This window comes from Apodemus sylvaticus, chromosome 1, assembly GCF_947179515.1.
Source record: "Apodemus sylvaticus chromosome 1, mApoSyl1.1, whole genome shotgun sequence".
NCBI lineage: Eukaryota > Metazoa > Chordata > Mammalia > Rodentia > Muridae > Apodemus > Apodemus sylvaticus.
Window position 1 is genome coordinate 33,297,882 of NC_067472.1, and position 26,957 is coordinate 33,324,838.

The 26,957-nt window shown below is 45.0% G+C and overlaps 1 protein-coding gene across 1 annotated transcript in view; it reads right to left on the bottom strand.

The window, feature by feature from the left end:
- Positions 1 to 200: 200 nt before the first annotated feature.
- Positions 201 to 26,957, bottom strand: part of Slc1a1 (solute carrier family 1 member 1) — a 77,242-nt gene continuing 50,485 nt past the window's right edge. Inside the window, exons 3-12 of the mRNA XM_052172716.1 lie at positions 19,532 to 19,624; positions 18,006 to 18,120; positions 15,966 to 16,008; positions 14,408 to 14,503; positions 10,355 to 10,539; positions 9,210 to 9,317; positions 7,279 to 7,401; positions 6,507 to 6,701; positions 2,482 to 2,616; positions 201 to 551 (exon numbers count right to left, since the gene is read on the bottom strand). Of these exons, the coding sequence (XP_052028676.1) occupies positions 305 to 551; positions 2,482 to 2,616; positions 6,507 to 6,701; positions 7,279 to 7,401; positions 9,210 to 9,317; positions 10,355 to 10,539; positions 14,408 to 14,503; positions 15,966 to 16,008; positions 18,006 to 18,120; positions 19,532 to 19,624 (1,340 nt within the window). The 3' untranslated portion in view covers positions 201 to 304. The remainder of the gene's footprint in view (positions 552 to 2,481; positions 2,617 to 6,506; positions 6,702 to 7,278; positions 7,402 to 9,209; positions 9,318 to 10,354; positions 10,540 to 14,407; positions 14,504 to 15,965; positions 16,009 to 18,005; positions 18,121 to 19,531; positions 19,625 to 26,957) is intronic.

Sequence of the window (26,957 nt, forward strand, 5' to 3'; positions counted from 1 at the left end):
AGTTTCTCTTCCATATCCATGACCTGATCCTAATAGTTACTACTCATATACTTCCAAATTCTGTTTTATAGAATTAGAAAATCCAGATAACACAACTTCCTTAATTTCCTTCCAGTTCATCCCACCCCAAACCCCCAAACCCAGAGAACAACGGCTGTAAAGCCAAATATAGAAAATAATCTGGAGGTCTGTTTATCAAACTAAATGTACAGTTGACTCCTAGTGTCCTTCTTGTTCCTTAATGTTGGAGTTTGCTAAGAGATGGAGATGTCCTTCACAATCCCAGGCATCTGAGGCCAGGCATCTAGAACTGTGAGGTCTGAGTGAACGAGATGGTATCAGATTTGTCTACTGCAAAGCCCCCATTGACATAAGACTTCTTGGTATCTGAGTCTTCGTTATCAAGGACTGTGGGTTCCAAGGCAAAGGGGTTCACAATGTTGACTTCAGATGAAACATCCATCTGTTCAAGCTCCTTCTTTGAGAGCTTCTCTACGACGCCGGTCCCAAATGCATCACCCAGAACGTTCACCATGGTCCTGAACCGGTCCCTGGGAAAGAGACAGGAGAGTCAGAATGGGCTCAGATTTGCTTTTCCTTCTATGTCGTAGAGAAAGGAAAGGTTCTGATGTGTTCTGTTAAGATCTAAGTCAATGCAGAATGCTGTCTGCTGGCTCAGCAGATGCTTCACTGGCCCGGAGCAGAAGGTGGTTTCTAAAGGGATGAATAAGAAAATGAGCCCCGTTTGGTCCATGCTCCCAGTAAGTAGCAATGGTATCTCACTCTCATGAAATTCCCTCCTTTCTTCCCAAATAAGAATGGCGTCTCCAGATGTACACAGAGGGCACTAAAGATGACTCAGAACTCAGCAAGGTTTCGAGCTCTGACTTCTGTTTTGTGGGTTTCCCAGGTGTAATGCCCATGATATTATGAGCTCTGTTTTGACTAAGGTGGGAGAATCTCAGGATTTGGTTGGGGTTTGGATGGTGCTAAGTATGTGGGCTTCAGGCGTGTCCCTGATATATTCATATCTTTACCAAATAAAGTCACTCCATGGACAACCTGGCATGGACATGGAAGAATGGTGAGGTCCCCAAAAATACAGGCCAGCCTGGAAATGGATTCTTCCTTGATTCACCCTCAGTATGTCTTAATTCCAGGCAGGCTAGAGAAGAGGCCAATGGCAGGAAGACGCATAGTGAAGGCCTATGGAGGGTGTGTCCATCTTGATGCTGAGATTGGGTGAAAGAACTAAGAACATGGGCACACTTGTGGAGTTGATACTTGGGAAGCCAACTGCACATGCCAATGCGCATGCCTTCTGCCAGGGACTGCCCTGGCCCAGCATCTTTGCATCCTATAGTTTGGACCTTCATTTATCATGGAAGCAAAAGTAACTGCTTCTAGGAAAGATCAGGGTTCAAGTCAGCCTGGTTTCTTCTTTTACTTGAAATGGCCAAGCAGCGGTCACGGCTTCCATGCCAGGTACAAGCCTGGAAACCTCCACAGCATGACCACGCCCCTTTCTCCAATCTTAGCTGCTGCTTATGAATTATTCAACCCTGGTGCCTCTCTAATAGGAACTGAGGTTCAGTATGGAGTCACACTTACTCTGATGGCCAAGGGCAGAGCCAGACCTTGGAACTAGAAGGTAGATGTATAGATGTATCAAAGAGGAAGCCAGACAACAGGTGGCTCCACTTTCAATTTTGGGTGTCAAGGAGGCATCTTCTCTCACAGATGTCCTGTGTATGGTGTGTGTGTGTGTGTGTGTGTGTGTGTGTGTGTAAGACAGGAGAGAACTGTCTGGGGCTGAGTGGTTAGATTGGCTCATTGCCATCATAACAATAGAACTTGCCTTCTGTTGAGCATGAACTGCCAGCCACACTTCGACACTTGGCTCATGTGAGCCCATTTGGTCCCTAACAAGATACTGAGGTTGGAATAATTTTTTTTCCATCACATAAATAATGCAGTTGAGCCTCAGAGAAGTTATGGGACATCGTTAAGATCCTAAACTTCCTAAGATACCAGATGAGGATTTAAACACAGGCACATGCTAAAACCTTTGCCCTTGTCACCAGCCCAGAGGATGCCAAAGATGTTTGGAAAGATGCACCGATCTTGCAGCATGCCGTCCTGCTAATGAAGCTAACTCAGGACTGGAACATGTGGGGATAGGCTTACCCTGCCCCTTTACTGCGCTGTCTCATGTTTAATCCTGTCCCCCAACCCAGCTCTTAAGTGTCACCAAGTATACCAGGAACTGAAGGAGCTCACTGGCTTTGGAAAACCCCTGCTGAAGTTGTGAAGAGTTAATTTTAAGCATGTTACCAGGCATCTTTGCCAGAGGGAAATGACAGCGGTAACAGACGGCTCATTAGGCAATGTGAGGAGGAAGGCACAGCACACCAGAGAGTCTGCATGGATAGGAAGCTGCCCGCCCAGCCAACCAAGGCAGGGGGATTTGTCCCAACTCACAGGAGCCAGTCGACGGCAATGATCAGGGTGACATCCTCAGCAGGCAACCCCACAGCACTCAGCACAATCACCATGGTCACCAGGCCAGCCTGGGGCACACCAGCAGCCCCAATGCTAGCAGCGGTGGCTGTAATGCTGTGGCCAAAACACAATGACAGGAAAGGGTTAGACATCCATTTCTCCCTCCCATCAAAGCCTCAGATCTGCCACAGGCTCCACGGCTGTTACTGTTATGTTCCCAAACCGGACAGTCAGCCCATTTGTTAAATAACTCGTTCTCTCTCTCTCTCTCTCTCTCTCTCTCTCTCTCTCTCTCACACACACACACACACACACACAGGAACTGCAGGGGCTTAAGAGGAGCAGGATGTCCCAGTGGGAGGAGAGCGTGTGGCAGATCACTCTAAAGCTAGGAAGTTCAGAACAGCAACAATCCACAAAACTGAGGCAGTCACTCAAAGGGAGAGCAGGAATTTACAAGCTTTTTCATACAAGTCTTTATCTGCCCATCCAGTGCCTTCCTAAGTGGCAGCTCCCTCCCTCCTTCCTTCCTCCTCCAGTCTCAGCTGCTCAGTCATGGACAGGACACCTAGCATGGGCCGGGGATTTCAGTTGTCTCGGGAAGGTGAACAGAAGGAAGGTGGAGTAGATGGGCAGGGAGGTGAAGGCAGAGGGATAAAGCAACGGTTATGCAGGCTTTACAAAATGCCTGACCACGAGACTCTTGTCTTCTCTAAGAACATCTGTTTGAGGCACTGAATGGAAAAATTGTGACACTGTTCAAGTTACAAGCATTCCTGACTGTTCCTTCAGGCCAGCAGATGTCCTTTGTATAAAAAGAACAATTTGGAATCTTGGGTAGGTCGCCAGGCGAACTTCATTACCATGTCTTTGACAAGATCCCCCTGAGCTCACAGGATAGGGTACAGGGACATTTCTCCTGGCACTATCCAGTTTCATACCAGCAGTATGTTTATTTTAATTGGGCCATTCTGGAGAAATCAAGGCTCATCGTGCCCTGATTTCTGACCCACTGAAAGGGAAGAGCAGGCAAGGATACCCACAGTGTTTTCTGGAGCTGAGGCCTCACCCTCAGGGGAAAGTACCATTTCCAGATGCGGGCAGGCTGAAAGGCAAAGGTGCAGAAACTGCTGATGGAAACTAGATGAAGCCCAGATCTGCCACAGGTGCTTATTCCTGTGGGTCCCAAAGGCCTCTGGACTCTCACACAGGCTCTGCTGCCCATTCTGCCTAGTGCTGTCCTAGAGGCTGCTCAAGGGGCAACAGCCGGCCAGCCGCTTTGCCTACTATGTGCTCCTGTAGTGGCTATGGCTGCCAGTTTACAGTGACTTAGTTCTGGGGTTGTACTAACATTTCTAAAAGCTTCCTCCGGCTTACATAATCCTGGAGCTGTCCTTCCTAAGTCCTTTTTGAAAAAAAAAAAATCCAACTTTATTTCAATGGTTGAAAAAAATATGTATCAAGTTTTTTGTTTTTGTTTTGTTTTGTTTTGTTTGGTCAGAAGGGATTTGTGCCCAGGCTCACTGACCCCCTTGGAAGCCTCGATATGTGGTTATATGGTTAACCATGTCCTAACAAGCTCGAGGCTGGGCTTCAGAACTCATTCAGTCAGAAAAGACAATGCTCTTGAGCCTTGGACTAGTTCACGAAGCTTCTGTCATTTGACTGGCTTTGGTGTGACGTTCAGAACATTCTGTCTTCAGATAAGGGGAAATAGATGAAAACCTATTCATTGTTTAAACACATCTTGCCTTGGCACAGCTAAGCCTTCAGCTTCAGAGAGACAAAAGTCTGCCCTGCACCCAGGCTCAGCAGGGCTGGAGGGTGGGCTGTGAGGTAACGTGAACACAGGCGCTGGAGTCAGACACATCTGGCTTACATTCCTGGTTCTGGCAATTTATTACTTCTGCAAGGTGCTTCTCCGCATCTCAACTCCTTGCCTGCATTTGCCGGGTTAGATGTCTGGACAGCTTTTGTGTAGAAAAATCCCTGAAAGGTCAGGATAGTATCTGTGCAGCAAACTCAGAACACGCCACTTCTGTTGTTCAGCCAGGATCAATGCACACACTGCTCTAAGTACAGCAGCCACCACCAGAACAACACTGTCTGAGAATACTGAGGGACCAGGAGTCTGACAGCTCTCTGCTAAGTGAGCAGACAGGGGAAAGATGCTCTACTTAACCATAAACATTTAAGATGGTTGACTTCCTTCTCCCTCTCCCAGGTAAAGCCTTGATGTTTTCCCTACCAGAGGAAACTGCCCGGTGTTGATTATTAAATAGAGAGGAGACTCTAATGGTGGGAACTAATCAATTTTCTAAGTTACCCAATCTGTTGCAACAGACCAAACCAATCAATTCTGAGGGAAAAAGAGAACTTGTCCCACCCTCCAACATATGAAAGTTTGGCTCTGCCAAGAAAACTAAGATTTTCTGGATCCTGGAGTCTCTTTACTACTGGAGGACTTTGTGTCTTTGTGTCTCTTTGTGTATTTTTGTGTGCTTTCAATAAACCTGGCTGAGTGCTGCAATCTTGCTTTTTCTTTTTACTCTGTCATCAGCCCAGAGGAGGACTCTGTTCCTGCAGCCCTAGTTAACCTGACCAGAATGACATCAATAGCTTATCTGGAAGTCTAACATCCTAAGTTCTCCAAAAGCTAAGAAAGACTAATGTGACACTATGGATGGAAAATCCCACAGCTGATCTTACCTGACAGATCATAGTTAAAATCTAAACAAGCTACCAATACTTCATAAAATCACGGAGACTATGCATAAAGTGTATGTGAAACATAAATGAAGCTCGCCCAGGTTCACCTGAAACTGATACTTGAGCCTGAACTATGTCCTGAGATCAGCAGGAATCCTGGTCTGGCACACAGTGCGTTCCAGCAGAGCTGTCTGTAGTCAAGGGTCTGTTCTACATCCATGCTATCCAGCTCAGCCAGCCATTGGCCACACGGGGCTCCTGGCTGCTAATGCTGTCCTAGGACACGACTCCAATGGAACTTACCATCAATGTCATTTCTCCCATCTCCTTAATCAATTTCATTTAACTTGAGTTATTTTTGGCATCAGACACTGGACCATTTTAATCTTTGAAAACAAACCCCTTGTCCCCAGGTTTCCTCGAAGCCCCTTGTTTCCTCCCTCCTGTTTTCTCCCCACTCCTCTCCTTTCCACACTCATCTACTTATAATAGGATCTTCTGAGGTTTCTCAGTTCCCTCTTCTCTACAAACTCTTCCTCAAATTTACTGGGGACTCACTGTGTAGGCACCAGGACTTTATAAGCATTCTCTTAAATCCAGACAATGGCTCTTTGATTCACTAACTCTGAGGTATGCTCAGTGTACATCTTGATATAGGCTATTTGATGACTTCCTGATCTTCTAGTTTGTGGTCCCTGCTCCCATCCAAGCCTCCCACCAACCTGCTAATTATCTTTAAAATGCAAATTGCTCATGATATGATAATCTGGACTCTTGCTAGGTCCTGAGATATTTCTGCTGTTCTGAGCACTTAGCTTTTGTCTTTTCTAGCTATTCCTATTCATCTAAGATTTACCTATACTTTTCCCTCCTCTAGGAATCCTTCCTTCCTCTTCCCAGGTATGTTTGATCCTTCCCTCATTGGGGCCACCATGCCCCCCAATCAATCTTCTGTGAGAGTCCTATCACAAATCCAGCATTTATTTGGGTATCTAACCCTTGTCCACCAGGAACTCCCATTAGAGCAAGGACTGGTGCTAGACTCAACTTTGAGTCTTTGATGTGTAAACTGTGTCTAGCACCTGTTGGCCACAGTGAACTGAGCAGAGGTGCTTCAGCTATCCATTTCCTAAAACAGGACTTGCGTGTACCATGACTCAATCCCACACCTTGGGCAGGGACTTATAAACCAACAGAACGTTCCATCTCTGGGTGCTTCTCGGTTTCTCTCCACAGATCGTGTTTACTCGAGGCAGTCCAAGCACTGATGCAATGACAGCGACATTGTACCTCACCTGATCGTGACAATCTGCCCAATGCTCAGATCCAAGCCATTCAGTTGCGCAATAAACACAGCTGCTACCGCTTCATAAAGTGCAGTGCCGTCCATGTTGATGGTGGCACCAACAGGCAGCACGAATCTCGTGATCCTCTTGTCCACTTGGTTCTTTTCTTCCGCACATCGGAATGTAACAGGCAGGGTTGCTGAACTGTGGGATCAAGAGAGAAGATTTTAGGTCTAAGAATACCAGGCCTCAGTTCTCACCCCCAAAGATCCCCATTTCACAAAAGGTAGAAAAGGGGCCCGAAAGCATGCTGGTAATTAAGAAAATAATTTATTCTAATTTTATTTTATGTGTATGGTATTTGTGTTTTGCATGAATGTATAGCCTTATGCTTGGTGCCCTCAGAGGCCCAAAGAGGGTGTTGCATTTCCAGGAACTGGAGTTATATAGACAATTATGAGTCACTATGTGGGTGCTGGGAATTGAACCTGGGCGCTCCCCAGCCCATATGCCCGTACTTTGGGCCAGACCAAAACCAGGAGGTGCTGTGCCTACCACTGCCCCCCATCAGAATCTTTCCTGGGTGTCAGGCCACAGCAAGAGTGTAAGTAGTACTCAGAATAGTAGACAAGTACATTCAAGAAGACTGACGGACAGAGAGCATAGGCACCATCTCTCAAAGGTGCCTATCAAAACCAGAAGTTGCAGTTGTTCAGCAAGTGACAAAAGCTGGCAGGGCACTGTCTGGTGCCTTCTTCCAGACACTCCTCCTCCTAGTTACCTGGATGAGATCATGAGAGCTGTCAGGAGAGCCTGCGCCATGCCCAGGGCAAAGCGGAAAGGGTTCTTCCGCACGACTATGAAATAGATCAGTGGCAGAACTACAAGGGAGTGGATTGCAAGTCTGCAGACAAGAGGGAGAAAGCTTCAATACCACATCCTCACACTGAACCTGCTTTTCAGTCAGCTTTAAAAATCATGACATCTTTAAACTTTCACAAAGACCCAATGAGACACGGGTGTCTGACAGCGAGCAGATGTCCCCATTCCACAGATGGGGATGTCAAGGCTTGCTGAGCAGAGGAAACACCTTGTCAAAGTTATTAGCAAATTCAGGAGATAAATTTAGATTTCCTGAGCATTACATCATCTGCCCTGTAATTCATTCCTGCACTGTGTGCAATGATCATCTCTGCCACCTTCTATAGAAGTTTCAGTCCTCTCTCAAACCTCAGAGAAATGTCCCATACCTTCCCTAGCTGAGCTGAGTCTCCTGTCAAGGTCATCTTTGCCTCCAACCATGATACCTCATTATAGCTTTCCCCACAGGCCACACTACCCTGTCCTCTGGACCATGCTCTGGAATGGCGTCTCTACCTAAGAGGGAGGTCAGAGTTGCAACAAGGAGAAACTTGCACTTAGGACTGGCCCCAACTTCTTTATTATTCCTGTCCTCCCAGAGTGCTTCACTTAATGAATTACCCTAAATGGGGCTGACTACATGAGACTCACTAGCAGATGTATACACGTTAGTGTCAAGCTGACCGTTCAGTTAGACAATGAACAGTGAGTCTTTACAAAGAGGAATCTTGAGAGTATGAGGAGAAAGTCCTCTTAGTGCAAAGAATCATGAGATCTTCGCTACGATGTTTAGTTTTCTGTTAGAAACATAAATAGAACAAGAGACAAGAACTCAACAGAACCCCATTAAAAATGGCTGATTATCCCAGACAGCCACATCACTACCCACCCCACCCCGGGTATGGCCTGGCTCTGCAGCAGCTCCAGTACAGGGCTGACAGAAAGTAGAAGCCCGGCCTCTCTCATCACTGTGGTCACCTCTGACCCACACACTGTTGGACCACACTGCTTCTGCATGGATGGAAAGCTGTGTTTTCCCGGCACACCAGGTTAACAATGAATGCTGTGCTGTGGGAACTCCTTGGTGTGATGAGGTTCTGAGGGGGGAGCTGATGGCTCAAGGTGGGCCATTGGCCTGTGGGAAGAAAATCAGTGTCGTCTACTCGTCCCCTTGCTCCATATTTCTCAGCAGATAGAACCATCCTCGCCTTGCCTGGGTGTTTGGAGGCACCATTCAGAACCTATAACATCTCTTCTTAAGGAGCCAACAGCTTGGCTGTAAGAAACATGCAAGAGATTCAACCCTGGCACCTCTCCTGTTTGTTTTATGGTTTCTGAAAGGTCTCAGACACTTATAAACATTCTGATTATTTCCCTAGCATCTGGACACCCTCCTGACACAAGACACAGCAGTAACTACCAGCTCAGCAAGAACCTCAGAACCAAGCCCTGCCCTCCTACTCCTGCTTGTGTGAGATCAAACTTATTTAGGTCCTTCTTAATTTCCTTCAGCCTTGGGATAGGTGGGAGGTATTCTTGCCTGCTTGACTCGTTTATATTCTTAAGGAAGAAAGGGACAGGATATAACTCCAACAGCCTACAAATGAGCCTTTCCTCTTGATTTAAACAACCAATGAAGTGAGTGGCAAAGTCTGGTCCAAGCTGTTCTGCCAGGGGCTGGCAATTAGCACAGCATGATCCACCTACGGTACAGCTGTTAAAGGACAGCCTTGATGCCCCGCGTTCCTCAATGGAAGAAAAGATACATCTAACCGGGTGCACCCTGGCCTTTCTCCAGTAACCCCAATGTATCTGCAGGGAGTTCTGTTTCTTCTCTTGAGTCAGACATACCCGCTCAGGACAGTGGCCATGTAAAGGCCCAACTTGCGGAATATTTCCCAGTCTTCAACTTCTATGATCTTCCCAGCAATTAGGAACAAAATACCAATCGGCATGTAGCTAGAAAGCAAGCACAAGAAAGGTTCTAATCAGATGTCAGAGGTTTTCTCAGGTCGCCAGGGAGGGAACCAGCCAGTGTGCGCATGCTCAGTGTGCACCTGCTGCCAGTATGCGCATGCTCAGTGTTCACGTGCTCGCCCCTGGGAGAACCACGGGCTATAAGCAGGAAGCCGGGGGCTCAGCTTTGAGTCCAGCATCCCCCAAAATTAAGGGGTGCCAGTAAGAATGTGTGCAGCAGAAACACACATACAGTGCAGATAAAGTACACACACACCCCACTGGATGTTCTATAGCTTCACTCACATGAGTAAAATCTTTCCAGCCATGATCATCTTGTTTCTCATGTGTCATGGAAGAGGCAAGCATAACCGCACTGTGTGTGGCCACCCCCCCCTTCCCCTCTCCATTGGCGGAGCTCTATTTAGCTATGCCCTACACCGGGGAAGTATTTTACATGCATCATTTCACTGAATGCTCTTCTCCTAGCCCTGGGCTAGGTTTTATTATCTTACAGATAACATTTAGTGAAATTACATGACTTCCTTGGCCATCACCACAGGATATTTTCCTGTCAATTTCTACTGTTTAGATTGTAAAGTGTTCAGCCGATTCCACAGGAGCCAGGGGCAGCAGAGGTCCAGAGGCTCTGGATGCTACAAGGCAGTTTTCTCATTCAGATGCGATCACACCTAGGCTAGGACACTTGTGATAGTTTGAATTTCGTTTCTGCGTAAGACCTAAGAAGAAGCACTTAGTGTTCAGATACTCCAGGAACTTTCTGAAATCCCTACTGACAGGAAGGCTGGGTAACTGCAGGTTGCTCTCCAGGCCTCTGAGGCAAGAGACAGCAATGGCTGACAGACTTTTAGATCTAGACTAATTCCTGAGGAGGTTGTGAAGTCAGGTAATACTCCCAATCTTGATTTTAAGCGTTTGCCTTCTCTAGGAAGGATTCGTTTGGCGCATAAACCTTCTCTTCCCAGTTCCGAGAAGGCGTTATCAGGGGAAACAATATGGCGGTAGTCAGCACTGCTCACCACATGATGATCTGAACGATCTTCATGGTGGCGTCACTCAATGCATTGAAGAAATCCACCAGAATCTGTCCCTTTTCTCCCATTTTTCCAATGACTAGTCCAAAGACGAGGCAGAAGATAATCAAGCCCAGGACATTGATGCCGTCTGAGTACAGGCCCACGATCTTGTATTCCTTTGTCTTGTTCTGTGGATCAAACCCAAGGAAATGCACTGAAGCATGATGGGAAGCAGAGTTCTAAGAAGAGACCTAAGAAGTAAGGCAACAGTGAAGGAAGTCTGCACATGTGAAACGCTTTGTCCCCACCACTGAGGCTTATGGGACTTTGTCTCCTTAACAAGGCCATCTGTGAACATGTCTTCTGTGGTATCACACATTTTTATGAATTTTATAATCGGGGCATTTTTCAGGTTTAACCACTAGCTACATTTATTTGTAGGCTTCTTTTTTAAGAAGATAGAAATTAATAATGCTAGAACCACACGGTGTTTACCAGCATGAATTCAGAGGACTTTATACCATCTGTTCCTTCCTGATAAGGAAGCCGGGGGACATTCATTGCTGCCTTGGGTCTGATGTGACCAACAGGATTTTAAGGAGATGAAAACTAGCCAGACGTCTGATAGAATGAGTCATTTCATCACTTCATTCTGAGCAAAAAATAGCATGAGATTTACTAAGGGCTAACAAAATCTGTGTAGGATAGGCCGGGTCTATAAAGAATCACTCTGATGAGCCACCGGGGTACCCGTCATTTCTAGAATGTTCTAACTGCACAGGCTATGGTTGTAAGGTCTTAAAATGTAGCTGGAGAGACAGGACCAGCTAGGGGAAACCTGAGCCAATACCGAGATTATAGGTGATTAACTCAGCCACACTATGAGTTATAAGTGTTGCATAGATTCTAGGACATGACAGTCTGTGACAAAGCATGCTCGAGAGAGACATGCCAGGGGCACAGGATGTGATGTGCGGGGCCTCTATAACCTGCTTCAATGAGTCTTCCTTATCCTTAATGAGCCCCAAACGCTTCCAAAGCACCATGGTCTCTCTGATGACGACATTCAACACTCCCTGCCTGAGGACAGCTGTCATTGCTGTCTTCTATTATTCTATTTCCAGTGTGCAGCAGCAATCCCAATATGGAGGGCGCTCAGAACACGCTGTGGAACCGTATCAAAAGACAGGAATAAGGAGCAGGTGAAAAGGTGGATCTGGGAGGCGAGCTGCAAAATCTAAGAAGAAGCTTGGCTACTGAAAAAAAACAAACCCTTAATTTCTCCCAAATATTGCCATGGTTTGTTTTTTTTCAGTAGAAGCTGGGAACCAATGATGACCTATTGAATTTAAGTTATATCTACCCATTTATTTGTTATTGTTATTATTATTATTATTATTATTATTTGTGTGTGTGTATGTGTGTGTGTGTATGTGTGTGTGTGTGTGTGTGTTGTGTATATGGGGATGCCCATGAAGGACAGAAGACAGAAGAGGGTATCAGAGCTCCTGGAGCTAGAGTACAGATAGTCATGAGCTGCCCAGTCAGTGTAGGTGCTGGGAAGCAAACCCACATCCTCTTGAAAAGCAGCAAGTGCGTTTAATCCACTGAGCCATCTCTCCAGGTCCCTATTTATTTAGACAAGGACTCGGCTCAGTGGCCCAGAGTGGCTTCAAACTCAAGATCTTGCCTTAACCTCTTGAGTGCCAGGATTACAAGCATGCACCACCAACCCAGCTTTAATTTAATTACTGAGTTGACTGAATATTCTTCTTCACAAATTCATTGTTTACTATCTTCCTCCATTTCCCTTTCCTCCCTTTCTCACCCCACTTACCCACCCCCCCCCCAAGCCCAGAACAAATATTTCCTTCTAGACCATTCAGAAATCTACTGTGGGTCTACTACAAAGTGCCACTTCAGGCCCACGAATGTGATTCTCCAGTTTCACCGTGTGAAATATCCATAGCTCTCAGAGCCTGGTGGCTTTTTATGGTCTACTCCTCTAGTGACGAAATCTCCTCTGAATGGTGATGACTGGCTGCTGTGTTTCTTACTCGGCAGAACATTCATGGGTTTGTTTCAGAATGTTCATGGGATTATTTGGTGGCGCTTGACCCCGTGTGATACTGGACCCCACTTAGAGAAGCAGCGTGCTCCTAAGCGCACATGCTGTGAGGCTCTTCTGAAGCCCAAGGTGGTCTTGGCTCAGGATCACATACAGCAGAGAGGTTCCAGCAAGGACCGGCGGGGCTGTACTCTGCTGATAGCCTTGTAACGCCAGGCAATCCCCAAGGTACCCAAGTGTATGGAGTGGCTAAGGCTCATGGTTTTCTCTCTGTGATGCTCTTTATCCCTGGTACTCTTGTTCCATAAACACCGTGTTAGTTCTCCAGGGAGAAGAGCGCAAGCCTTGCCACATTCTTCATAACAAACGATCAGGGTACAGCATTGTTTCTATTTAGAGATGTCTGGTTTTCTATACCCTGTTGAATCACTAGCATGGAATTCATAGCTAGCAGGACTACAGCATGCCTGAATAAAGCTTTTTAACACATGTTTTTTTTTTCTGCATGCATCACAGCATTCTTGTACTTAGAAACATGATAGAGCATTTCGTTACTATGCTCCTGTCCATTTTATATAGTAAAATCAACAAACAGCCAATAAATATATATGAAAAAGTGTATAATATCCTTCACCATCAGGGGTATACAAATTAAAAGTCCACCAAGACTCTATCCAATCTCAGTTATCATGACTGTTGTTAAGAAAACAAGTACCAACCAGGGTCCAGATGTGATCTAGCAATACCACTCCAGGTATATGCTCATCCCCACAGCTCAGAGACACCTATACATTCATGTGCATCACAGCACTATCCACACAGCAAAGGCATGTATGGCTTAGGTGCCCACTGACAGGTGAATGACAGAGATAATGTGGTGTATATACACAGTGGAGTCTGATTCATCCATCAAGATGAGTAAAATTCTATCATTTGCAGGGAGAAAAAGGATATAACTGGAACTGAAGAATAATAGGTTTACCCCTATCTCCAGCCACAAGAGTTGAGCGCACGCGCACGCACACACACACACACACACACACAGAGAGAGAGAGAGGGGGGGGGGGAGGGAGAGGGATAGGGAGAGAGAGAATGAATCCAGACTCATAAATATTGCATTTTTTTCTTATACGTGGACTCTAGATAGAAAAGTCTATGGGGTGGGTCTTGGTGGTAGAGTCACACACGGATACAAATATGTATGTGTAGATGAATTCTTAGGGAGGGCAGAACAGAGAAGATAATAGGGGTGACTGAGCAAAGTGAATGAGTGTATGAGAGGACCCATAACTTTAGTCATGAGAGTTCAGCATTGAGAGAGAGAGAGAGAGAGAGAGAGAGAGAGAGAGAGAGAGAGAGAGAGAGAAGGATGGAGGGAGGGGGAAGGGAGGGAAAGAGGGAGAGGGAGGAAGAGGGAGACAGAAAGAGAAGAGAGAGAGAGAGAGAGAGAGAGAGAGAGAGAGAGAGAGAGAGAGAGAGATGGGAAAATAGCTCAAGGGTAGGGCACTTGCCTGGCACACAGGAGGCCCAGGGTTCAATCCCCAGTACCCCTCACCACCCACCCACATACATAAAGAGCAAGTGAAGGAGACCCTCAGTGCAGCATAGGACAAAATAAACAAAATAAACAAAAATAGAAAGCCAAATCACCATGAACATGCACAAAAAGAAATTAAGAGGAAAATGAAACATAGACCAAAATGGATGCCTGTTTATTGAATGAAAGCCAAAATGCAAAGATGTATTGTAGCTTCATTCAACCTCAGTTTGGAACTGAGGTACTGTGGATGACTCATTTTCATGCCACTGTGGGACTGAGGGACTGTGAAAGATTACAAGTGTTAATTTTAGGGCTGCGGACATGTTTGGAGAAGGGGTAAACCCATAAATGTGGATTCTGTGCATCATGAAGACTGACCATCTTTCTCTCCTACCAATGGAAGACTGGCACATGAATGCAGCGGAGGGGTGTGGGTGGCAGACGGTACCTCAGACATTGTTGTCATGGCCGTGGTGACAGACACCTCTGTCGCGTTCCCCCCAGGATCACCAACTGGCTTCACTTCTTCACGCTTGGTTTTGTACTGCACATGGGAGAAAAACAAAGTAAAAGAAAGATGTTTTTCAATCATCCAAGGCTACACCACATGGATGTTATTTTAGCCAATAACTGACACCCAAGGGTTCTACTGATGGTGCTTCTGTTGCTTCTAGTTTTTGAGGATCCTTCCCAGAAGGCACTGAGACTAAAACTGTGACATAAAAATCCAAACCCCGGACTCCCTCACCTGCCTGCCATTTAGTAATACCAGAACACTCTCACGCATTCATGGTAGGGGAACCGGATGGAGAAGTAGAGTGAAAGGAAGCAGGCTTTATCTGTAGGTGCTTCCACAGCCAGGGAGATTCCTGTCAATCATTTTTGTTTTTATAAACTGATCATTTATAATCTAGAAAGAAAGCCTTAGCGCTTTGATAAAAATAGTCTAGATGACTAATACGTTCTGAGAAAGGTGTAACTGGGTGGTTGTGCCCAAATCAACAGTTCCTCCAGACTGTTCGGTGAGAGGGAGAGGAAGAGAGGGGGCAGGAGGGGAAGAGTGAGAAGGGGAGGGGGAAGGGAAGGGGGGGGGAGAGAGAAGAGTGTTCTGTTGAATCTCTCCCTTCTGCCCTGTCTGGTTCTGTGAGGCTTCAATCATGGTGGATTGAGAAAAAGCTACTATAGTATGATACTAGAAAGAAGTGTCCCCCACACAGAATCTCTGCCAACACTGAACCCTACAAATGGCTACTGTGGCTGAATTGCAAAGACACCTCATAAATAGAGGTGGTTCTGTCTCTGGTGGGGGCTGTGGAGAGCAATGGAGTTGCCAGTTTTATTGGTAGATATAGAGGTCTCTGTGTAATTAATTGGTAGATATAGAGGTCTCTGTCTGTGTAATTTGTGCAAATGAATACAGCAGTTTGTGATCGACTCAGCTGTTTTAAGGAGCCCGGATAAACAGAAAAGGAATCTTCAGTAGAGCGAAGACAATGGTAAACAGTCATGAGAAGAGACATCTGGTACACCCATGCCTTTGCTGCAGAGCACCAGGATCGGGCATCTACTGGTTAAGGAACGAATCTAGTTTCTGGGTAGGCTGCCCTCCATGTTTGACATAGATGATCACCAAGAGAGGGATGGGAAAAGAGATAGAAAACTCTTCTGTCCACTGCTTCCCGTGTGCAGGGAGTCCAAGTTCTTTACAAATATAACACAGCTCTCCAAAATACAAATAAATGAAATAGAACATGGTGGCTAATTCTTGCTTTTTCTGTTTGAGGGAGAATATAGGTGAGAAGGGAGTCATCATGAATATTAGTCATGGCCTGTATTCACTACAGCCCAAAAGGCAGGAGTCATCTGAAACCCCATTGTTTCACAGATGTACTTCATGCTGTTGGTTTTGATGGGTTACTTCCATTTCTTCTGTCATAGCTGAAAATGAAGTCACAGTGGGTCATAGGAACAAAGGAGCAACTCAAGACCAAAACCATTGATGTTACCTGCTGAAAACAGGCTTGGACCAGGTTCTCAGGGAACATGTTCCTGTTGGAGACACGGAAAACAGGTTTACATCAGGGAAGCATGCTTTGGGCTGCTACGTTCTATATGTCAATAGGATTGAGACTAACATAGCATAGGTTCTCTGTTTTCTCATCTGGCTTCTGCTCTGCAAAGTATCCCTTGCATTAAGATTGATCTCTTTCGTCCTGAGTTCCTTCTAGTCAACCATCATTTAACAGAAGTCTCTCCTCGCCAACTCCACTTCACAGACTCCGTAAGTGACACCCTTGCTGTTCTTGGGGAAATGCTGCACAGGCAGATGGACACTCATAGTTGAGACAGTTATTCCATTTTCTGTATCTTTCCATTTTTTTGTAACAGGCTATTATATCTGTCCTTGAATCCTTAATTCCAGTTGCAATTCTAACATAGTTACCAAATTAAATATGTAAGCCAATGAAATACCAGTGTGAAAGAAGTGTGAATCCTATAAATATCTAAATTGCATGCCTTGGAGACTCAAGAACCCCTAGAGGTCACATTCTCTGCTGATTAGTTAGGTATGAGAGCACAGCTGAAACAAAGAAAATACTAAGGATATCAGTACTTCATTGGCTTTCTTGGCAATTCCTCATGTCCTGGTTGTCCTCCTCTATGGAAATGGAACCTAGTGATTCTAACAATTTATAAGTCAGCAAATTCTGCAGAAGTGATGTGAGTCTACAGTAGACTGTCATGTGTAGGAACCACCATGGTCCCACATTGCCAAACTACCCAACATGTACCTATCCTGTAACTTTTTTAAAACATTTGTTTTTGCTTGAATTGATACTTTCAATTTACTAATTGTTTGTAGTGCTGATCACTTTATAAAAGAGGATTTCTTTATAACAATAAAAACATGAGTTTCTCCAAGTAACCTTCATAACTGACCATCCAATACTTCCCAGTGTCTTTATGCAACAAGGGCGTCCCCTGCATCCCTGTCCACCCTAAGTCCTACACTGGATCCTGTTCTATCCATTCTCTCTGAACCACGCTTGGCAAGTAGAGAGTCCTGGCTATGTAATGTATAGGATGTATGGCAAAATGAGATGCATGATAATTTACAAATTATTAAAAATGTTAAGACATTAGATTGGGGGGAATGGTTAAGTGGGTATAAAATGCTGTTGCACATGTCGTAAGGATCTGAGTTCAAATCCCTATGAACTCGTGTAAAGTTGGGCACAGTAGTCCATATTTATAATCTCAGTGCTTATCTGCCGAGTCTCCAGAGGCACGAGGGCTAGCTACCCTGGCATACACAGCGCAAAGCCAACAAAAAGATACTGTCTCACATAAGGCTGAGGAACTAACAGCTGAAGATATTTTCTGACCTCCACATATGAACACTATACATACACTCATTTGTAAAGAGCCATATTGGGGCAGTCATGCACATGGTCTGAGTTTGACATTGGTCATGGACAATCCCTGGCTTCGGGCAGGAATCTGCCATTAGGACATTATAGGGAAGTAGGTTAAAGCAGGAATTTTTATCCTTGGGTGGAGTGCTAAGAGTGTACTTGACTATGGTCAAGGTTAACTTCTCCCAGATAGCCAGGATCCTGCTCCACTTAGGGTGAAGAGCTCTAAGTAAAGGTTAAGTTCATTGTTCTTCCAGGTCTAGGAATTCCAGAATTAAGCAGGTGACCCACCCAACTGCCGGAGCAGTCAAGGCGAGGATCTCCAAGAGAAGCTAGACAACTTCTACTGGAACTCAGCCCAGAGTCTGAGGGGAAGGGTTTGTCCAAACTGTTAAAAGGTCTGGCACCATTAAAGTTTCCGGCTTGATCAGGGAATATTGTCTTGGCCCTTCTTCTTTTCGCCCCTTCCCCATCTATCCCTTAGCTTCTGTTCCAGCAACCCAGTTTGTAATAGATGCAGGCAGCTAAGGAACATGCAAGTGTTAAGACATCAGAGCATTAAATCGCCATGGGGCCTTGTGCAACGATACAGATGGTACATCCAGGAAGTCACCCACTGGCAAGGCTCACCTGATCAGGTCCAACATGGCGTCCACGGTGCTGACTTCAGGGGTTTTGCCCACCCTGTTGATTTCATTCACTTTCTGAGTGACACCAGGCTTAATGCTCACAACTAACACAATACCTGTAACCAAGAACAGTAGTCCCTGAAAATTAAAACCTTTGGGGGCATCCGGTGTTCCTGGGTGGCCTTTAGAGAACTAGAGGACAAAGGTGATGCAGGCAATCTTGTGACATGGAAGGCCCCAAGTTCCTTCCCAACAAGATGCTAAGTCTTAATTACTACCTTATCCCCATCCCACTTCAGGGATGACGTGATGTAACAAAGAAGTCTTCTTGGTTTTCCTTTTAATAAAGGAGTGATACCCTAGAGTTGCTTCTAGCGAATGGGAAGACTTCTAAGTAATGGGAAGAGTTTTTCTCCCATTCTTCAATCTATGAAATAAGCCACAGGGGATTTGAAATAAAGGCACATCATTCATTTGATGCTTTTCTGTTCTATCTGCAGATACAGGCCATTCTCCTAAGAGTCAAATCAAAAAACAAAAAGCCCTCTGTAGACAGGCCTTGACTATCTGGGAAGCTCTCACAAGAGATGGAATGAAAACACAGGATGTTTTCAGGGAGGGATGACTGATCTATACAAGCAGCAGTGGGGAGCTATAGGAGAGACTTGGGTACCAGAGATGGCTTGACTGGAGGGGAGCAAAGAAGCATCCTCAAGCTCTTTCTCACTCCTTCAGGATGAGGGAATGCTAATGGGAGGGGGTAGGGCCTTGGGATGTAGATGGGTCAGCCTTCTGCTGCTGGGTCCTCTCCATCGGCAATGAGAGTATGACTCATGGTCTCTCAATAAGTATCATCTTGCTTTCTTTTTGTGCTTTCCCCTTTATGTCTGTCTCCCCCAGGGATCTTTGAGAAGTGGCTTTGGTTTACAGCAGGGTTCAGCTCCCCACTCCCCTACTCAGGCCCTTTGGCTGAGACCTTCTAAAACTGTACTGCAACCAACCACATATCAGTTCATATCAGTGGGGCGCAGGAGTCAATCTGGCTGCAGTATCTGGGAACTCTTTCTCCTTATTCTGGGGATCCTTTTAAAAATGTAACACAGGTTACAAAGGCAGGAACAACTTTTTACAACAGCCCATCCTCTTATTAGCATGCCCCCTTCTCCCGCCTGGTCTGAAATGCAGTGAAGGTCGACCTTTCTGGAACTGCCTTCTAATTATATTCTGTTGCTTTAGGTTAATCATCTGGCCTAAGACACTATATATTCGTGGCCTTACTTCTTTCTACCCAATAATAATAGGGCACAGAAATGTCACTTTCTCTTCATTTCTTACGAGAGAAATTGACACCCAGGGACTGTCTGTTGGTATTGCATTTTCAGAAAAAGGCGTTAGGCAGATTCAAAGGCAAAAAAAAGGCCCAGGATAATTTCTGGCTAAAAATTGTGCATTTTAAAAAGCCCAATTATTTTGTGAACTCAAAGTTACAATTACAAAGAGGAACAAGGAGTCAGAAATAAGTATCACCTAGGATTACAGCAATGATGGTGGTGGAGAAATAATACACCACAGCGCGCAGACCAATCTTTCCAGATACGTTGGAATCCAGTGCAGCGACTCCTGAAAGGAGACAGGAGATAGGTCAAGTCAGTTACAGTTTTTAAAAAAAGGCAGATTTCTAGCACTAAGGATACCAAGAAAGATCTGGTGTCTTCTCTGCAGCTACGAGATGCATCTCACAAGATGCAACTTATTAGATGCAACAAACACTTCAAAATTACAAGCGAAGAATTCAGAAGTGGGAGCCCCATGGGGCACAAACTCCCTACCTAACTTATTTCCATGACCTCTGGATTTGGGGGTTTGGTCATAAGAAAGAGTCCCCCTTCCATAAGAGATGTATGAACTTTGTCAAGATATTTACATAATATCATGCAAGCAAGAGTAGAGTTAAATCTCCTTCGGAATTTGGTACTGAGAAACCATTTATCTTGAGCCAAGTTAATTATCTTATTGTCCAATGACACCCATGCACAATTCCATCCGCCTGTCCTTTCTATCAGGAGGCTGAAGCTGAAATGACAACGTCTGCCTTTGATTATGAAGGTACTAGATATTAATCTCCCACCCCTGCCCACAAACATATTTCATCTCACTAGCTATAGTTAACATTCTAGTAAATTTTCTTCCACTTTTTTCTTCTCAAAGTTTTGTAAACATAGGCAATTTTATAGTCAACTAAAAGAATGGTCTTCACTGTCACATACTTACCCTAAGGCTAATTTTAATGAATACACAACTGTCTGACATATGGGCTGGACAATAATATGTTTTATTGGACCTTGTTATTGGATCTTTAAATTGTCTCTGAACCTAATAGAAAAATAAATCATGGTAATTGATTATCTACCCTGCCTAGCATATTTCTCACTTCTCTTTCATGATTTCCAAATTGTTCCTAGGTGGACAAACGTATGATACATGTCTGCTACTGTGAGATACTTCAAAAATCTGACTGAGAGGATACAATGATTTCCACAGCACTGGGAAGTTAAGAGACTTAATGAACACATTGTTAGAGCCACTTTCAACCAGTCTTAGTTACCAATGAAATAACCAAAAGTTGCCTAGTCTTCAGAGGTTTGTCTGAAAGGATGGCTGTATTGAAAATAGAAGGCACCCATCTCTGATAGAAGTACATTCCCTCTATCAGAGACACTTACACAAGTGAAGCCAATTGGTGTTCTCTAGCTGAGTTTCTGGGAGGGAGATGGGACAGATTGAGAAACTTCCCAGCAAGCTGTCATTTGGAGGTTTCAAATTCTCCCCTACCCGATTTCCAAGCTGAGAATCCTATTTTAAGCCAAAGGAACACCATAGAAAGCGGTTTTGCATTTTAACATGTGTTGTCCGACAGCTATGTGCAAAGCCTAGAGTTCAGGGCAGGGGGACAAAGGTAGCAGTTGTCACAGGGTAACTTCAAAGGGAAGGCATTGGAGCTGAGAGGCAGCAGAAGGCACAGGTTGCTTTCAGAGGCGTTCCTCACCCTATGAGAGACCTATCTAGTTTCTTAAGTGATGGGAAGATTGTGCTCCTCATAGTTCCTGGTTTATCTGATGTACAGGAAAACTACAAGGATATCATTGCTGTTGGAATGACAGAATTTCTCACTCTAACCACTGTTTTTTTTTTTAAATAAAACTTTATTGACTCTTTGTAATTTCACATCATGCATCTCCCTGCCCCTTCATATCTGCCCTTCACCAGAGCAACCTTCCTCCAAAAGACACAAACAAAATAATAAAACAAACTGTACTGGCTGGTTTTGTGTGTCAACTTGACACAAGCTGGAGTTATCAGAGAAAAAGGAGCCTCAGTTGAGGAAATGCCTCCATGAGATCCAGCTTCAAGACATTTTCTCAACTAGTAATTAAGGCGTGAGGACCCAGCCCCTTGTGGGTGGTGCCATCCCTGGGCTGGTTGTAGTCCTGGGTTCTATAAGCAAGCTGAGCAAGGCAGGGGAAGCAAGCCAGTAAGCAGCACCCCTCCGTGGCCTCTGCATCAGCTCCTGCCTCCAAGTTCCTATCCTGGGTGAGTTCCTGTCCTTACTTCCTTTGGTGATGAACAGCAACGTGGAAAGTGTAAGCTGAATAAACCCTTTCCTCCACAACTTGCTTCTTGGTCATGATTCTTTGTGCAGGAATAGAAACTCCCGACTAAGACACAAACCAACCAAACAATAACAATGAAAAACATCTTGCCATGGAAGCTGTGGTGTGTCCTATAGTACACCCTTTTGTCCACAAATGTTCATTGCATGAGTCACTGGTCTGATTTGAGGCCTCTGACTTCCACTATACCATCAATTCTGGATCCTCACCAGGACTCCTCCCTTATTCTATCGTTGCCCTGTGTCAAGGAGATCCTGCAGCTTTGGATCTTCAGGACTGGACCTTTTGTGTGCCCTAGCAGTTCACAGATGGGATAGACCTAGAGTGGGTGAACTCAGAGCCCTGGATCTGGCCCTGGGCAGAAGCTAAGTTGGTCAGCCTGACAGCTCTCCTGCATCCAGCTTCGCCAGGACCAGCTCTCCCATTTTGCCAGGGTGGGGGGCAGGGGCAACTCTCTCACTCTCCAGAGGCCTCACACCTCCATGGCCAGCTCTACTCTGCTGTCTAGGTGAGGTGCAGGATCCACTCTTCCGAGGGCTGCAGCTGGTGAGGGGTGGGGCTAGCTCACCTGCCTGGCACAGGTGGGCTGGAGAGGCACTAAATACTGTTCTTTAATCTGTGGACTGCCCATCTGGAAGGTAGTATTTGGAGAGAAGGTCTCTGGCCTCTTTTGCGCCCACCTAGTATGTTGCTAAGGGTCCATTTACCCACCTCCAGGACAAGACAACAATCCTTACACTCTAGAAGTCTAGTCTAGAAAAATAGGTGTGCTGAGTAGAACTTATTTCCTGACAATAAGGTAATCAAAAGCAGAAAACAAAAATAAAAAACAACCAAAACACCCAAGATAGCTAATTAAAAATGAGGAATTTTGTTTTTAGCACTTGGACTTTACAAGGGTTCTACTGCACTCCTGCCTTAAGCTTTGTTGTGTGTAAGGGATTAAGTTAATTATCACCAGGAAACTTCCCCCCCTCCCCAAATTGTGCTGTACTCAAATATGCCTAAAATAAAGTACTCTGGGTCAGAATCTCGAAGTTTGGATCAACATCAACTACTGAGTTGTATTGAACAAGTTTCCTTCTTGCCCTCCTTGGATCAACACTCTGTTGGCTGTGGTCTTTGCAGAGAACCCCCCCCCCCCAATAGGGCCATCTCACCCCTGTCCCTCCCCTTTTCTCTGTTTCTGTTTCCCAGGGGGAAGAACTATCTCTCACCACCATGTGTTCAGTGCCTCAGCTTGGACTTCAGGACTCAGTTGGCAACAAATGACTTTTTAATAACGGGATTCTTGGTGGAAATATCTTAAGATAGATACATCTCAAGTGGGTGTAGCAACTCTCCTGTGTCTGCCCTTTGGAAGAGCTTTGGCTCCCATTTCTCTCATAGGCTTCGTCACTGTTTCCCAGTCAGCAAAAATCAACCACCAAAATTATCTATATGGCTTATTCTCTACCATTGTAACATAAAAAAGGGAGGGAATCATAGCCCCAAATTCAGGCTTTTGGAAAACTTACAATGAGTTATTGGGGGAACTATAAAGACAGAGGGGACATAGGTAAAACTATGATATCTTCAAAACTCTTACAGAACCAAAGACAGAATTTAATGATTATGAAATGTCTGAATAATATGAATTCCTCATATGAGTAAAAGATGGTGGTACTGGTGACAGACACACTGTCTTGAGCAATGACTGCATATTGATCATGAATATCCTATTTTTCCCTATAATGGCAAATATTTAATTGGGGAATATCCTTTAACTCCTATTTTAACTTAGCAAGGTGGGCATCACTGATCCATTTTTACAGAGGATAAAACTTTGGCTCAGATATGCTAAGCAGCATGCCACCACACTATGGAAGTAAGTGGTGAGCCTGGATCCCATCTCAGGTTTGACCCCAAAGGCCATGTCCTTATGCACAATGACACATCAGCTCCTTCAATATGCTATAAAATTCCAGACTGGTACTGCCCAGTGGTCCTTCCTGTGCTGTAGAAATTGTATTTCCCTTATCCACTGAAGTAGCCTCAAGCTACACCTGGCTATCCAGCACATGACAGGTGTCTAAGTGATTGAAGCATCCAATTAAAATTTTACATAATTGAAATTAATCTCTATTCAAATACCCATATGTGACTGATGATCATCACATATACGGACAACACAGTGCAATGTCTACACATTACCAGACTGTTGGGCATTAACTGAGCACTTAGCCAAGGGAACTAACTTCAGACTTAACCCCATCAAGGAAAATCTTCGAAGCCTCTCCTCCGTGCCATCACAGGGGCAGTAGACAGTAAGCTACATTCTTTGGCACACAGGTTCCCTACTATTTCAAATCCTGAGCCCTTTTCTTCCCTAGATCGGCAGTTCAGTAAAGTTCTCTGTGAATGCTTGTACTCTGAGCTTCCAAGTGACAGGAAGAGCAGTGCTGTTATAGGTTATCCCCAGCTGCCTATAGCCTGTTTCCAAGGTCCACTGGGTGAACAATGCAGAGAAGAGAGGGTAGGCTCCTCATAAAGGTCCTATACAAGGTGTCCCAGTTCAGTTCCCAGAGCAGCCAATGAAAATAAAAAAGCCCAGGAAAGATCATGTTTAGCCTCTTGGTGTCCCTCAACTTATTTTTCTTCATTACTGTGTACCCAGTTCATAAGAGTCATTCAGACATTAGTGATTTTGTAATTTCCACTCTCATGGCATTTATTTATTTACTAATATTTAGACAGGCTAACTAGGTCTGTGGCAGGTTAGAAGGTTCTCCACACGACTTAATAATGAGATGCTTCATGACACCCTGGAGAGAACCCTCATAGAAGCTGGAGGTGTCACCAGGCAAAGGACAGTGGGACAGATATGACAGAATTGGATGGAAGACAAGTCTAGAGCAGGCTTACTCCTCACGGCCTGGGAACAGGGATAGAACTCAAGGTTGTCCTTAGAAGTTAAGGTCACCTGCTGGCTCTTGATTTTAGGAAAAAGGCATTTTCTTTATTTACCTCAGGAGGAGGCTGTGAGGCGTGAGCTGGGGTGTTGGCATCCAGCCATTGGGGAATAATCATCTGAACTTTTTATAACAACACTACAAAGGAAGCAGGGTGGGCTAAACAATAGCAGGCTTAAAAATAAACATCCCAAGTGACTCCTCAGAGTCTCTGACAAAGCGGCCACCCACCTGAGAATGACACCCACCTGAGAATGAAGTTTTCGTGACAGTCTCTGTACCTTATAGTCAAGGTGTCAAGATAAACTCTGTCTCCAGGCATATGCCAACACTCCAGGGTTCCAAATTGACTCAAGCCAGTGTTACACAGGAGTTAGCTCTGTGTGACCAGCCGAAAGGCCAGTTGAAATAAGCATGGGCTTTGCTCCCAAACTCGATTTCCTCAACATAGTGCACTTTAAGATCCTGAATTTCCTATAAGGTGACCGTGAGGAACAAACTGACCAACATGGGTTTGCACGGCATGCGAGGATTAGAGCCGGTGTCTACAACTGTGGCATCAGCGGTCGGTGACTTGTGTCTCTGAGTGATATAGCACACTTGTGTCTCTGAGTGATATAGCACACTTCATAGGTATACTCTCATCAGTTCCCCCTCCCTCCATCCTTCACTGCACGATCATTAAGATATACCCTTTTCAGCATCAAAAGCGTCCCACTCCACTATAATCTCCCAGTGGCACTGAAGATAAAATAGTAAGTCCTGACCCTGGGAGGTGTGATGCCACAGACATCTCTCCAGCCTGCAGGGTACTTGCCGGACTGAGTACTCCCTCCCTGGCCTCTTCCCCATCAGGCCGAACGCCTCAAAGCTTTCACTCGTTCCCTTCCTCCCCAGCTGCTTCTCCCCACTCCTCGTCTGGTTTTTAAGTTTAAGTCCTTTCCTTGGGGTCCTTCTCTGATCTTCAGATGTCCACGCATGGCATCCTGTGCCTATTGTATACCACTTAAAAATAAAAATAAATGGACTCATTAACATTTGACTTTTTCACTAGGGCTATAAGCCCCATAAAGTCTCTCTTTCAAGTCTCTCTCTCAACTCTCTCTCTCTCTCTCTCTCTCTCTCTCTCTCTCTCTCTCTCTCACACACACACACACACACACACATACACACACACACAAATGTGCATGTTTTGGAGAGTGTGTGGCTGTCTATCCCAGCCTTCTGGGCAGCAGAATGTTCTAGAATGGAATCCATCTGTTCCAGGTACTGCCCTGTGATTTATGTGATCTTGGGAAAATGATTTAATCTTGTTCCAAGTTCCCGTTTCCTCATCTCTACAGAAGGAGATAAGCCCCGACTACTTACTACTTCTTAGAGCTGCAACAAGGAGTAAACAAATAGGTTACCATTTTTAAAAAGGTGAATTTATTTTTCCTTCCAATTTTTTTTTATTCTCTAGAGAAAACAAGGCTGGAGACAGTCACATTTTGTTAATCTAGGGCACTGGAGTTCTCAGCTATCAAGATGAATACTTCTGGGATGGATAGCAAAAGGGAGAAGGCAGAGAAATCATGTATGTGCTTTCCCTGTGGCATCTAAATTTCTTAATGACACATACACAAAGAACTCCCTTAGAAAGGGTTGCAACATAACTATCCTATCCTATGAAGTTAATAAAATAAACTTGTCCTCAGATGGCATTAAAAAGCCACTCTGCAGCACATGCTGTGTCTGTCCATGTTTGATGGCTCAAAGCCTACCAGGAAACAGGGAGTGGGGCCAGGGAGATGGTTCAATGGCTAAGGACTTGAGTTTGGATCCTTAGCATCCACAGGAAAAGCTAGGAGTGATGGTACAAGTCTGTAACCCAGAACCAGGCAAGGAAGATAGGTGCGCTCTGGGAAAGTTCCAGATTCAGTTGCGGACTCTGTCTCCAAAAACACATGTGTAAAATAATAGAGGAAGACACCTAATATTGACCTGCAGACTCTATATGCACAAATGTGTACATGCACATACTTGAACACATAAACACAGCAGATGATTCTTCAGCAAGTCTAGTGCTGTTTGAGTTTTTTCAGCATCACAGAATGTAATGGCTTTGGTGGTTGGGGCCAACTATTCAGAAGAGCCCACAAGCTCTTCTCAAGGCTTACCTCAAGGCCTTCAGCACCGTGCAGAGGATCTGAAGAACTCAACTGTTCTCTCCCAGTATCCACACAAATGCTTTTATAGCAGCAGCTAACACACAACTCAGTGAGATAATTTTTGTTTCATAATACAACTGTATTTCCCCCTTTGCAGCTCTATACAATTGGTAGCAAAGAC